Here is a 13353-nt window from a genome sequence, read left to right on the forward strand (position 1 = left end):
TGTTTAATGTTTCTTATTTTTTTCTCTACTTCTTTGGAAAAAAAAAAATCCACATAAGATTCAATTATCTGAATGTAACTTTTGGGGAAGATAGGACCAGTGCAGTAATCTAACTGAAAAGATGCCTTTTATGCCACTTGCTGAAATTTGAATCCTAAAATATAATTTAATTTGCTTTTCTACTTTATGGCTTTAGATAGCTTCATTTCTTTTTCATTTTAATCCACATCAAAACTCTTTTGGTTTACTGGCAACAAATCTTTTCATTTACCCCTTACTGCATTTAAGCTCAGTACTGTAGTAGGAACATAATGCGTTTCATGATTATCTATAATGTAACTATTATGGTTTTTTTCTTCCTTCCTCATGATCTAGTCAGCATATCCATGAATTACCTCTAGTACTGATTTTTGGAATCGCTACATCTCCAATGATTATCCACAGCCTGCTTCCTCACTCTATTTCCTCTCTGCTGTGCATAGAGCTTTTCCAGTCCCTTTCCTGTAAGGACCACCTGTCTACTATAATTGACAAGGTAATTCCCTTTCTAAACAGGAGTGTGTGTGTATTCAAGCACAGTGTACATGTGTGGCCTTCAAAAGTAGGTTTGTCTGGAGCTTTTGAAATGGAATTTGTTCCTGAGAGCTGTGGATTTTGGATCTTTCTACTTAAAGCTGCTGAGCAGCTTAATACTGAAAGCTTCCTTCTCACATTGAGACACAGTCACACACCTGCTTTCATCTTTCATTTCCGTTGACATCTGTGCATACATACTTGGCCAATTACACTTTGACATTCCCACCTCTTCCTTGAAGTAGTGCTTTGATTCGAGTTTTACTTTGTTCCAGAAAAAGATAGCTTTAAACATAGAAAAAATACAGTCCAACCTGAATTTTGCCGCCTGTCAAAAATGAGCAGAGTTATTCAAATGCTCAAGCCATATAGACTCTGTGTCCGTGCAGTTCTTGGTACACCACTTTGTGCGGGATTTCCAAAATCACTGTTACACATACTGAAAGTAGCTGTATCCCTGGTGGTTACAGCAATCTCTGTTCTGTTTGTAATTTTAAAAATAAAAATAGCGTTAAGCAAAACTAATTTCAAATGTTGCATATTAGGGAAAGGTACTTACAAAAATGTGGTGAAATAATAAACTCAAAATAATCTTTGATCGATGTTTTAGTAGAAATACTGTTTTTAGAAGTTGGCAGTGTGCTTAGTATCTCGTTTAGTTGAATGCTAACACATACCAAGAGTTGTACCGCATTGTATATGTGTTTTTTGATGAGTTGAATTCAGGAAAGAATTTCTGCTATGGCTACTTTTGCTTTTTGTCTCCCTTAGCTGCTTCTGAGAGCCTCGTTTCCCTTTAAACTGGGTGAAAAAGTTCTGCAGGTTCTCATCAACATATTCTTGTACCATGATTTTTCTGTCCAGAATTTTGTCAAAGGATTTCAGGTAGGCAATGGTAACACAAACTCAAATTATGGTTATGAAAACAAAGGGTAATTACTAGGCACTGAAAGATTTCTTAGGTCCTAATCTTGCTGGATGAAAAAATATCCTTTGGAAACAGTTTTAAAGTTAAAGCCTTAACAGCTAATGTGTAGGACAGGTGTGAAGAAGCATGTAAAAGCTTACTCTGCCACAAAAAAATATATTTAAAGGTTACATTTAAAAGGGTAACCTGCCTTAGTGGGTAAGAAGACCTGTATTTTGCTATCGATTAACTTGTAGCTTCTAACACCCTTGACAGCTCTGATCCTCCTCTGTACCAGGTCCTTGTCCTCTGGTTTGTCATGGTGTGAGCAGGCTACAGCAGTGTCTCTTCCCCACTTGAACTCTTCTGGCACAGTTTCTGGATGCACGCTTCTTACCTTTTCAGGGAAATAGAAGCTGTAGGGTCACCTACTTTGTGCCTCAGATTAGGTGGTGCTTGTGCTCCAAGCAGCTGTGTAACAGTGCGGGAGTTACATTTACCCTCTCAGGAGAAAAAGTGGAAGACTTCAGGGTTTCCAAAAGGAGTCTACACAGAACATGATAATTATATTTTTATTGGCTTACATAGGTCTTCATATCTAGATGTTTTTCTGTTGAGTCTCCTTGTAGCTTTTGTGGATTGCAGACAAGAGTTCTCCAAAGAATTTGTAGTCCCTGTAATCTGTTGTAATGAAGGATTGTGAAATTGTTTCTTTCTTGCCTGGTTGCATGTGTGAACCTGTTAGTAGAACATGCCCTTTTAGTGTCGTATACCTTTAGAGTGTCTTGGATTCTTTGATATCTAAGATTCAGTGATTACACGTGGCCAGGAGGGATATCCTGGCTGCAGTATCTCTTTCTGCAGACAGACTTGTGCGGGTTTTCATAGGTTTCAGCTCCTCTTGTTTGAAAGAGTCACCCATTGGCCTGATACAAAAATAGAGGTCCTTGCCCTGACAGCACATAGCTGTGTCCTTGTGTGTTAAATGTATTCAAGGATGAAGCAATTTCAGATCAGGTTTCCTAAATGATAGATACAAGGGATCACCATCACTTCATTAAGTCTAGGAGTGATGTTAACTTTCCTGACAAGAAGTCTTTCCTCTTTGACAGTTTTTATGTTTTAAAAGCTTTAGTGAGATAGTCTGGGTTTTTTAGAATAGATGTGATGAGTATATGCTACTATGCTGCAAGGCCCTGATGCTACAAACATTTAGTGCAGTTGAAATCAGTTATAAAGCGCATTTGTACATACACATAGTAAGAGCTTAGCAGTGTATTTTTGTGTACATGAAACTGAAATTGAAATCAGGATGTGTGATACGTTTGCTTGTGTACAATAGTTGCTTTTCATATCTTTAAATATACTCTGTGTTATTTGTGAGCATTGGAGATGAATATGTAACCTAAAGAATGCAGTAATTCACATAAGTGAATAGAAAATACTTGACAAGCTATAGTTACCATTATATAAGAGGGGGGAAAGTTGAGGTACTGAAAATGAATAGCACATACAGCAAAAAAGATAATTATGTGACTATTTAAAACTTAATAATCAGTGTCCTGTAGTGACTCATGCAATATTTATGAACTGTAATGATTCTTTTTTTAAAGGAATACCATTACTACTGTTGTAGTATATGCACTGTATTAATAAGAAAGCATTAAAAGGTAGATACAGCAGGTAGGATGAATTTTATTAACATCACTGGTTCTTTATTTTTCAGCTCTGTATTGTGGAGCACTTCTGTTCCCAGCCTGTTAGTGTATTGTGTTGCCAACTGGTAGATGCTAAGAAGAGAGCAGATTCTTTATCACATGATCAGTGTGAAAACATTCGAAAACTGCCCTCTTTTAGAAGGTAAAAGGAGAAATAAATTTTTGGACAATTGTGTATTTAGTCAGCTTTAAAGAAGATAAGAGGAATCTGTAAATGCAGCTCTCTGAAAACTATAGATCACTTGTGCATATGTTTCTATAACAAAGGTAAATCGATCAAAAGGAGGACAGTTCTAAATAATTTCAGGAGACCTTAATCTTCTGGTCTAGAAAGTACAGCTTCTGTGATGTGTAAGCACTTGAACTTTTTTTTTTCCTCTTGTTCTTAACACAGAAAAAAGCTATTATGACAAATAACCATAAATCACTTTTGAACTTGTTAAGCTGTCTTGGAGCAGCATCTCTAGGGTTTTGGAGTGGCCTTTCAGTTTGCTGAATTTGACTGTCCCTTTTTGAATCTTTCCAATGAAATCCTTATAGAAGTATAAAGTTTGAATTTTTTAACTCTATAATGTTTAATCATACTTTACATTATAATTTTTATGTTCTCGTTTTTTCTTGCCATCAGGTATGTGGAAAGTCAAGTATCAGAGAAACAGATTGCACTGCTGACAGAAGACACCTACTTAAAGGTAAAATGTTGGGAATGTCTTTGAAAAGCAAAAATAACTTTCCCAATATATTAGTTTGCAGAGCATAATAGAATACAAGACTAAGATGTATAGTTCTGTATAACGTCTTTCATACAGTACACACTGTGCTTCTTGTCCAGTATTCAAAGAATTAGGATTTGGCAGATCAAAATTCTGAATCTCTAGGGTTGCCAGGTATACCTTTCTACAAAGCTGTCCAACTTTTCTTATATCAATTTTTAGCTATGTCTAGAAATATAACTGCTTTAAGGTTACAAGGGTTATTTACAGCCTGTTTTTTTAATGCTTAATCAGACTGACTTTCTTGGAAAGTGTTTGGAAAGTCAGTGCAGTGTTTGAAGAACGAATAAGTAATCTTGGAGGTTATTTCATAAGCCCTTAATCCTCCGTACCCTCTGTGTAATTTCTGATTGAACTCAGTAGGGCAGTCTGGGTCCTGAGGCACACATTCACACTACATGTCGTACAGGATTAAAACTTTAATTTATGTTACGTGTTTATCTGAAGGTTCCTCAAGTGATTAAAGTCAGGCTACTACTATTGTGAGCCCTTTAGGAATTCACCAACAAAGATCTGTTGGTTATTTTCACCAGCAGAATCACTCCCAGTGGAAGCATTGCTCAGGGTAAAGGGTTTCCCCTAACTCTTGTTCTCAAGCATAGCTAACCTGTCAGGCAAATGGTACTACTAGAGGTAAAGCAATTAATTTATCCTAGCAGAGCTTCCTGGTCTGCAAGGACTTTTCAAGTGTGGAGAACAATGGTAATGGCTGGAAGAGAGGTTGGTAGCAGGCAAGTTTGCAAGTGCAGCACAGTTACAGTAGTCAAGGCGATACATGATTTAGACATGGTATTATGACCATAGTCTTCAGGGGGAAAAATAGCTGAAGGTACTGTTCCCTTGCTGTTTATTCACACCTCAGCAAATGTGCCAGCACAACTGCTTGTGTAGCTGTGCAATGAATGTAATCAGAGAAACAATCCAATTAAAGTAACCTGACCAAAAAAAAAAGACAAGACATGAGAATTTTTTTCCTGAGTTGTTTCTGCAGAATGATTACCTCAATGCAATTCACTCTGCAGCTGTATAAACGCTTCTGTTGAAGGAAGAGGAGGGAAGGAGTGGGAATGAGGAGCTGAGACTATTTCTTTGTTTAAAGACCATGTAATGGGCTGCTACTTTGAAAGCTGAATACCATCAGCTTAAACTTTATATGTTTTAAACTGTATGTGTTTAATAATATACTCCTTATTTCACAAACCTCATTCTGTAAGTTTGGGAAAGAAGCTGGAATTCTTGTGCTTATGTGTGTATGATGCTTCTGACAAATTTTAATTGAAGAAACTTGTTCTAATCTCTACAATAGGGGTAGGACTATTATTGCATTGCCAAGCTGGTAGCATAGTCTGCTTGGGGAGAAAAGGCCCTACTGCTGCATTAATGAGGTGCTGTTTATTCTGTATGTCATACTCATCTACAGTATCACTCCGAGCTTTGGAAACACTTTCAAAGTCACTATGGTACTACTTCATATAAATTTACTGTTCATGTTCAGGACCTGGTAAACTTGCTGTTCAAGCTTAGCACCTAAACCTGCAATACCCTTTGTCAGAAGTAATTAATATTTCATGTTATTGCCACTTTTAAAAATAACTATAGGAAGAGTTCCACCTATTTAGAATGATCAGTTTTAAAAGCAGTTTTACATGTTAATTACTTACAAATCTGAAAGTTTTCATGGCAAATTTCATTTGAAATTATGTAAATATGGCAATCTATGTTTGTGGAGATAACATTGCATAGTCTTCTGATACTGTTTTAAAACTCTTCTAAAACAGAATATGCCTTTGCACTCTATTATTTGGCAACATATATAGTCCTACTGCATTGTTATTTATCTGTATTAACTACATCAGTCTTGAGCTGGGAAACAAGATGACAGAAATATAGATGCTGTAATGCTCTGAGTTTGGGGGAGTAAGATTGGTGTAGCAGCATTAAAGAGAACTTGTTTTCTTCTCTTAGCTTTTTTTTCTGGTAGGGATAATTATTTTTTTAATGATTCTGCTTAGAATTAAAACACAAACTTGTGAGTATCTACCCTAAGGTCTTGGAAGTCATTTAAACAATTGTTATATCAATGACCCATACATTTTAATAGATAAACAGGGAGAAATGTCTTTAAGGTTTTTAATGATCTCGAACTTTTTTAACATCAGAAAACTCTCTGCAGCATGAAGTGTCTTTGTTACTTTCAATCTTTGCACTATGACACTTAATCTTTCCACATGTCAGTACTTCCTTATATTGCCTGCAGATAAGGTTTTGCCTTTTTTTTTTAATCTTTGATACCCTTTGTTTCAGATTAACTTTAGAGAACTTCAGTGGCTTGTTTTATTTTTCTTTTTCCATTTGGAATAGTTTGCTCAGAGTTGAACAAAATGGCAATAAAATATGTAGAGAATCCTATGTTTTTTTCCTCTTTTAACTGAAGACAGGTGAAAGAAGATCTTTTGATTCACAAAGTACTTTTAATACAGCTATCAGAAATTGGGTGTGGTTTTCCAGAAGTGTTACATGTGCTTCCATGGGAGGCCGGTGATAATGAGATGCCATCCAGTAAATTCAGTAGCAGCCATTAATAATTTCTTTTTCCTGATACATTATTTATTTTTTTTTTATGCAGTTCTTAACCTATGAATAAACAGAAGTCAAATTGAGAGCACATAGGAGCAGCAACTGCATTTCTTTATTTTGCGTGAACTTTTTATGTGTACCTAACTAATAAAAACAGCAGCCACCCACAACATAAGAGATAAATTTTTAAATGCATTTGTAATATAAAAATGCAAATAACAAGGATTTGAGTGAAAGTCGCTATATAATTTCTCATTGCCTATTAAAAGTATAGTGTATAGTCTCATTTTTGTGAGATGAATACCAAATCTAAAGGCTAAATACAGTTGAAAATTGTAAAATAATAATACTAATCAATAAAAAAATCTCCAGTGAGATGGAGGAAGAAAGTAAAGTTAACAATGTGGAATGTCATTGCAGTGAACTGTTGAAATACAGCTTTTTTGCATAGTAGTCTTAATTTAACACTGGTGATTTAAATCATAGCACACCATAATGTCAGTCATTTTAAGTACTTTATGAGAGTTTTAAATTAATGGGTGTCAGAATGACTTATTAAACAATTACTCTGTTACTGTAGGAAACAACACAGGAGTTGCTGGAGGACTTGCATGTTTACCATGAAAATTACCTTTCGGTTCTGAGATGTCTTCACATTTTCACATCTTTTCTTCCAAAGTATCCTTTGGGCAAGCAGGTGATGTATTATTATTTCATTTTAGTGGAACATGGGTTTTTTTGTTTCAGAGTATGGCATTGGAATAAGTATTTATTCTTTCTCTTTGTTTACTATTCTGCTGATCTGCCCCCTGCTTCTTAGACAGATGCTTTCTTGCTAAGGGCAGAGGGCAACAGCATGTGGTTTCTTTAGTGGCATGGATGATACCTTGTCAGTCAACAGGAAGGAGTTTCCAGGAGGAAGCAGATGCACAGATCAGCAAAAAAATCCACACATTGACTTTCCCACATTTGGGATTATCTGTATGCATTGCAGACAGTGTACACTCTTCTACCACCTATTAGCTCACTCATCAAATTCAGATGAAGAGACTGAGTTTTAGCAACCTCCTGTTCAGAATAAAACAATAGTAAGGGAACAGTGATGATTGCTCTTAATAGCCATATTGCTCTAATGTAGTTAAATCCACCTTCTCATGCTAAGCAATTTCTTCTGCTGCTGCTGCTAGAAGAGCAGTATATTCTGTGCACATGCTGTCAGTTCTGAATGTATTCCACACTGTTACTAGAATCTGTCCCTAACTACAAAATCAGCATGAACTTTCCCAGTATTTGAGAATAAAAAGATGTTTTAGCTGGGGCACTTGATTGGAGTTCCTCTCTGTTCTCTGCAGTTATCTTCATCTGAATGTTAGTTGTTTGAAACCTGGTGCATAGCAACACATAGACTCCAGCAACACTAGGAGCTTAGTTCTGTAAGATACTAAATGCTCTCATTTCTTTTGCAATCATTCTGCATCTCTGGAAAAAAAGCTCCAGAGGAATTACATATAACTTTGAAAAGCTTGTTGTAAGAGTTACGCATTACTTTGTTTGTAAAACACTTTATCCTTTCTTCACCTTCGGCATGACAGATCAGGGAGTTGCACTGTGCATGTTTGGAAAACCAAGTGTGGGAGACAGAGGAGTATGAGTCATCTCTTCAGCTAGCAAGGTAATTTAATTTTTTTTTTTTTCCATTCTGTTTTAATACCACTGTGCACATGGAGAATATCAGTCATCGGTTATTCTGGCACTTAAAGCTGAGTATATCACCTGTTTGCAGCTAGTTGTAGGATTGTTTGCAAGTATAATTGACTGCTGCTTTCATTTTGTCTTTCTACCATTTTCCATGAAATTCAGCCAGGTTCTAGTATCTCTTATGCCCTGAGTAATTATGCTGAAACCACTGAGATTACTGTGTGTGAATGAGAACATCAGTTGGTGTTGTCTTTTAGAGTATGATTATGTTAGATATTATCAACCAAATTATTAGCTTTAGTTGGCCTAAATTTTAATCTGTTGTGAAAATTAGAATCTGTTCCAAATGAGTAGCTGAGGCCTTTCTTATTTTTTTATTTTACTGCTTTCCCTCTGCCTTCTCTAACAGTTTGTACAGGGCCTGAGTTAATTTTTTGTTTTACTGTGATCTTAGGACTTTAGGAGAGCCTATGCTTGTGTTGTCTGTCAGTGTTTAAAATGGAAAAGTCATCCAAGCCAACTTTCTTAATAGAAAACCCTTAAATTGCAATGTTCCCGCTATGGACTTTTAAACGTACTCTATGGCTGTTTCCTGATAGCTGCATTCATTCAGATTATACATCGGTTCTGTCACACAAGGAGCTGATGTAACACCGTTGCTGTAACAGCCTCTTCAAGACCCTTTGAGCTTGTGAGGTTTGATGTGTCTGACAGTAAAATTGCATAGAAAAACCATGTCAGTGGTGGGTGGAGGATAACTTTCTGGGCTCATACACACAAGGAGACATATACTTCAAACTGTACCTTTGCCATACTGAGTGGTTCTTATGCATCGCCACTGCACTATGTTCTTTACCCTCATCCCTTTGAAAGGATTACAGGCCTTATTTGTCATTTCTACAGTCTTTCCCTCTTAATCCTTCTCTGACTGTCATGAATCTTGACTGCACTCACCTATCATCTCTTGCCCACAAATCCCACAAATAACGTCATTTCGCTTTCCTGTACTGTCTGTTCTGTAATCTCTAATAATGCTTGGCTATTTTTTCCTCTCCTTTTTCTCCTCCTGTGTTTAGTTTTTCTTCCATTCTGAATTCATCTGCCTTTTTTCCTGTCTCAAAGTTGATGCTGCCATCAGATTATGGCTTGCTTCCCCTTTATTCTTATCTGTTCATCTCCCTCCTGTTTTTCTTCTGGTCCTGGCTCCCACTGTGGGAGCTTCTGATAGAAATACAGTGATCACAGTAATTCCTTTCATAGATAATAATTCTTTTTTTTTTAATCGGGCATTCTGTCATTTTTCTAACAGAACTCCTTCAACACAGTTCCTTCAGATACTTGGGATTCTAGCTCTGATTATTTTTTTCAGCTTTTAACTTTAAGTCTTCCATTTTACACATACTTCCTCTTGTCTCCGCTTTTTCTGCATAGAATCTTGCTGCTGTCTCTTAGAAGAAAATGATAAAATGTGATTTCTACCCCCCACCCCACCCTCCTTTTTTACTCACAGTTGTCTTTTTTTCTCCTCTTTGCTCAGGTATGGAAGTTACTCACTGTTCCTTAGTATCTCTGCCTTCCCAGGGGCCACATCACTTGTTGATATTCTTACGTTTGCCCTTTCTCATTCCTTATTCTTTTCACTGTTTTTCTGGAGTCGAGCTTTTTTTCCTTGTATTTAGAAAGTGAAAAATAGAGAAGCTTTTGGTCTGCTTATTTCTCAATTTCTAACAAAGCCTCTCTTTTGCCCTTCATGAATTGTGTTTGAATGTGTGATTTTCAGTTGTTGCATTGAGTTCCTTTTGTCATTGGTTGGTTGGTTCTCTACTTCAGCCTTTCCTTGGACTGGCACTTATTCCTTCTGCTAAAAGTGCTCTCACCACAGGTGGTGTTTCGGGTGATGTAACTTTAGCAATCTAGACAAGAGTTATTCTGCTTGAATCTAGTTGTGTAGAGTCTGTAAAATACCATGGGGAGACAGGGAGAGTGCATGAGCTTTAGTTCACTTTGGATTAATCCACTCAGAAGAGAGGTGAGATTAAGAGATGTTGGGAAGTGTCTCACTTGATTGGTTATGGGGAGCTAACTGGCTGGGACATCTGGTCAAGCTTTTAGGTGGTAAAACTTTGAGGACTGTCTGACGTATTGTCTTCTGTCTAGATACTGTACTCTGCTAATCATTGATTCCATTCGTCACATATTGCTTATCACAGTCCTGCCCTTCCGTGACTGTTGTTTTTTGTTGTTGACCAATCTCTGTTATCTCTTCTTCAGATGATTGCCCACTTCAGCATTCAGGAGTTTCTGTGGACTTCATTCTAACTTCCTTTCTTCTCTTTCATAGCTTGTCTCTGAATAATCAGATTTGTTTACTGTCTTTGGGTGATCCGAGATCTTCCTTTCTGCTTTAAATCTATTTCCTAAGTGAATTATAATCTTAACCCCACTTTCTGATACGTGGCATACCTTGAAGTAAAATCTCAAGCCCAAAAGGTTCTTTCCCATTCACAGATCTCCAAATCTGGTTATTCTCTCTCCATTTTAGGTGTTTAATTATTGTGGTGTTTTGTCTGGCCTGGAAGGTTATCTTGTTTACCCATTACATTCTACAAGACAGTTTCAAAATGTTTTCTGGCCTTTTGTGTGGTCAAGGTTACTCTTTCTGTTATTAATTCCTGATACTTTTCAGTACAAACAAGTGTATCTGAAGGCAACACCTGACTTGCCAAAGTCCGTGACACTGAATCAGATAAACAAGTTTCAAATTCTAGCCTTTACAAGTATTTAGCATCAACTGCCAGTTAGAAACTAGAGCTCCAACTGCAACTGTCCCTCCAGACATCCATAAAGCTTCCCCAGCCTCTTCTAAATCTTAAATCTCTGCTAGTCAGTGCTTAGGTAGCTGATATGGAGACCCACTGCCTGACACACTGATCACCATCTTTTCATTCTTTTGTCATCCTTCCTTTTTTTTTGTGTAGCTGTGGGGGTTTTTGTGTCTTCTAAAATCCTTAAACTATTAGCACCTTTGTTTTTTATTTTTGTATTAGCACCTTTGTTTTGTATAAGACAAAGCAAAAACATGAGAATAGGCTAGGAAGGGCTCCTAGTAACAGCAGCTATTACAAATGTGTGATTGTTCAGAACCAGAGTGTTTAGCAATGGGAACCTCTCGCAGTGCATGAAAAAGGTTGCGTGCATGTGTAATGGTACTGGCTTGATGCAATGGCAGTAATTCTGGATTTCATTTATGGATATTTGCAAGGACTTGCTTTGGTATCTTTTAAATGAAGATTCTGAGACTGAGCAGTGCTTGGTGACATTTATAAAATGCCCTAATAAATCATTAAAAGCAAGTAAATGCTAAGCTGGACGTTGGTCTAGGTGATCTCAAGAGGTCTGTTCCAGCCTGAATGATTCTGGGATTCTAGTGGTTAGGTTTATACAATTAAATACAGAAAGCAGCAATTTGGGTTTTGTTTGAGATCATTCTGAATCAGAGTAATGGATTTTGTGGATGTGTGAATACATACTAATCTGATATTTTTACCATTTCATTTACTATTCTTGGGAATGTTATGAACCCTACCCTTTTTTTTTCTATCCTCACTCAGTTTCAAAAATTATAACTCTGTATCCAGCAAGTGTTTTTAAGTAGAATATTAGAAAACCTTTCATTGTCAGTTCTGCAGGAAAATGTGAAGGACATCTATCCAAGTTGATTTCTTTCTTTCTGTTAATGACAGCGAGTAAAAAAATAGACTTTACTGCAAGACTGAATGCTTGAGATCTTGAAGGTTTTATCTGTTAAAAGGAGTTTTTCAAATTACTTTTTAACTTTTTTTCAACCAAGAACATTGAAAGCTGTTTCATCATTCTGCATTTCAACTTCAGCCAACAATTGTGTCTTTTAGGATGTTGAATAAGTCTGATTTGGTAACCATGCTTCAACAATGTGTGGAAATTTTTGTGTCATCTTCTGGAAAGGAGTTTGATAACACAGTAGAGAAGTTGAAGGAGTTCTTGACCCAGTTTCAGAAACTAGAAGGTGGGTGTGTACCGTCATACATTCCGTTGCAGATTATATGAAAGCTGTTTTATAATCTGACCCATGAGTATAATCTTCCCTGGTGATAACCTGTCATTGTTTGAAACCATCAGATTTTTCAGTTGTTTTGTTTTTTTAAATACATGCACAAAATTAGGAAATGTTTATATTCTTTATTGGTATGTGGTTCATGCTTTTTATAAGACAGAAGAGTGATGTAAGATTAAGAAATTGGACAGATCAGCAAACATTACTCACTAAATTGGTCATGTGTATATTTTGAGCATTTTACCAGATGTTGCAATCATTAAAAACATTTAACAAATAAAAACAGATATTGAAAGATAAATAGGAGCAGACTTCCTTATGACATGGTATTTAATCCAAATGTATAAAAAAGTTCTTTCACCTGTTCCTTCAGTTAAATTCATGTAAGAGCTAGGACACCAAGAGCCAGTTGTCAGGGCTGTCCTGAACATGCTGTAACTTGTCAGGCCCCTACATTTGGTTGTTCATGGTAGAGAACATATTTGAAAGTTTAGTAAGGCAAATGAGTAGCAGCCTTCAGTCTTTCAGAGGCACATTAACAGAAACTGCCATATTCCTTCTGAAGTAGGAATATAACATATTCCAGTGTTCTGGAATAGGAATTTCATTGCTTCCCCTGAACTGTGGAGAAGTGCTCCCCTATGATTCCCTTTTGAAGATGAAGTGGTTATCATCTGGTCTGTTTTATGCATATTAAATGAAGTTCATTATCAGTGTGGTTGCTACTCAGCATTTGGACAAGTAGGCAATAAGCCACCAAATGCAGTCTAATATTAAAGCAGTCATGAAATGCTCTAGGGTTAACTGAGGCTTGTTTAGAAGAATTGGTTCTTGCCCGTACCATGTATATTTGAATAGATGCATTAATAGCAGGGCTGTGGTACAAGAAATACTGAAAAAGCTGTATATGTCATGGAAGATACCATCACTGAAGAATCTGAACTATGATGGAAAACCTAAAGGTTCATCTAGTTTGGAAAAAAAGAATTGAAACAAAAAGCTTTTAAGTAGTTG

At 36.6% G+C, this 13353-nt stretch overlaps 1 protein-coding gene across 7 annotated transcripts in view; it reads left to right on the forward strand.

Annotated features, from left to right (window-relative positions):
* Positions 1-13353, forward strand: part of ORC3 (origin recognition complex subunit 3) — a 38009-nt gene that overhangs the window by 15191 nt on the left and 9465 nt on the right. For all 7 annotated transcript variants that reach the window (XR_012628081.1, XM_074862031.1, XM_074862029.1 and 4 more), the window contains 7 exons: positions 376-535; positions 1345-1458; positions 3207-3340; positions 3827-3890; positions 7129-7245; positions 8141-8220; positions 12158-12291. Coding sequence is in view for 6 of the 7 variants with exons in the window: in XM_074862031.1 (XP_074718132.1) it covers positions 376-535; positions 1345-1458; positions 3207-3340; positions 3827-3890; positions 7129-7245; positions 8141-8220; positions 12158-12291 (803 nt within the window). In the remaining variant the exon portion in view is untranslated. The remainder of the gene's footprint in view (positions 1-375; positions 536-1344; positions 1459-3206; positions 3341-3826; positions 3891-7128; positions 7246-8140; positions 8221-12157; positions 12292-13353) is intronic.

This window comes from Strix uralensis, chromosome 3 (genome assembly GCF_047716275.1).
Source record: "Strix uralensis isolate ZFMK-TIS-50842 chromosome 3, bStrUra1, whole genome shotgun sequence".
Taxonomy (NCBI): domain Eukaryota; kingdom Metazoa; phylum Chordata; class Aves; order Strigiformes; family Strigidae; genus Strix; species Strix uralensis.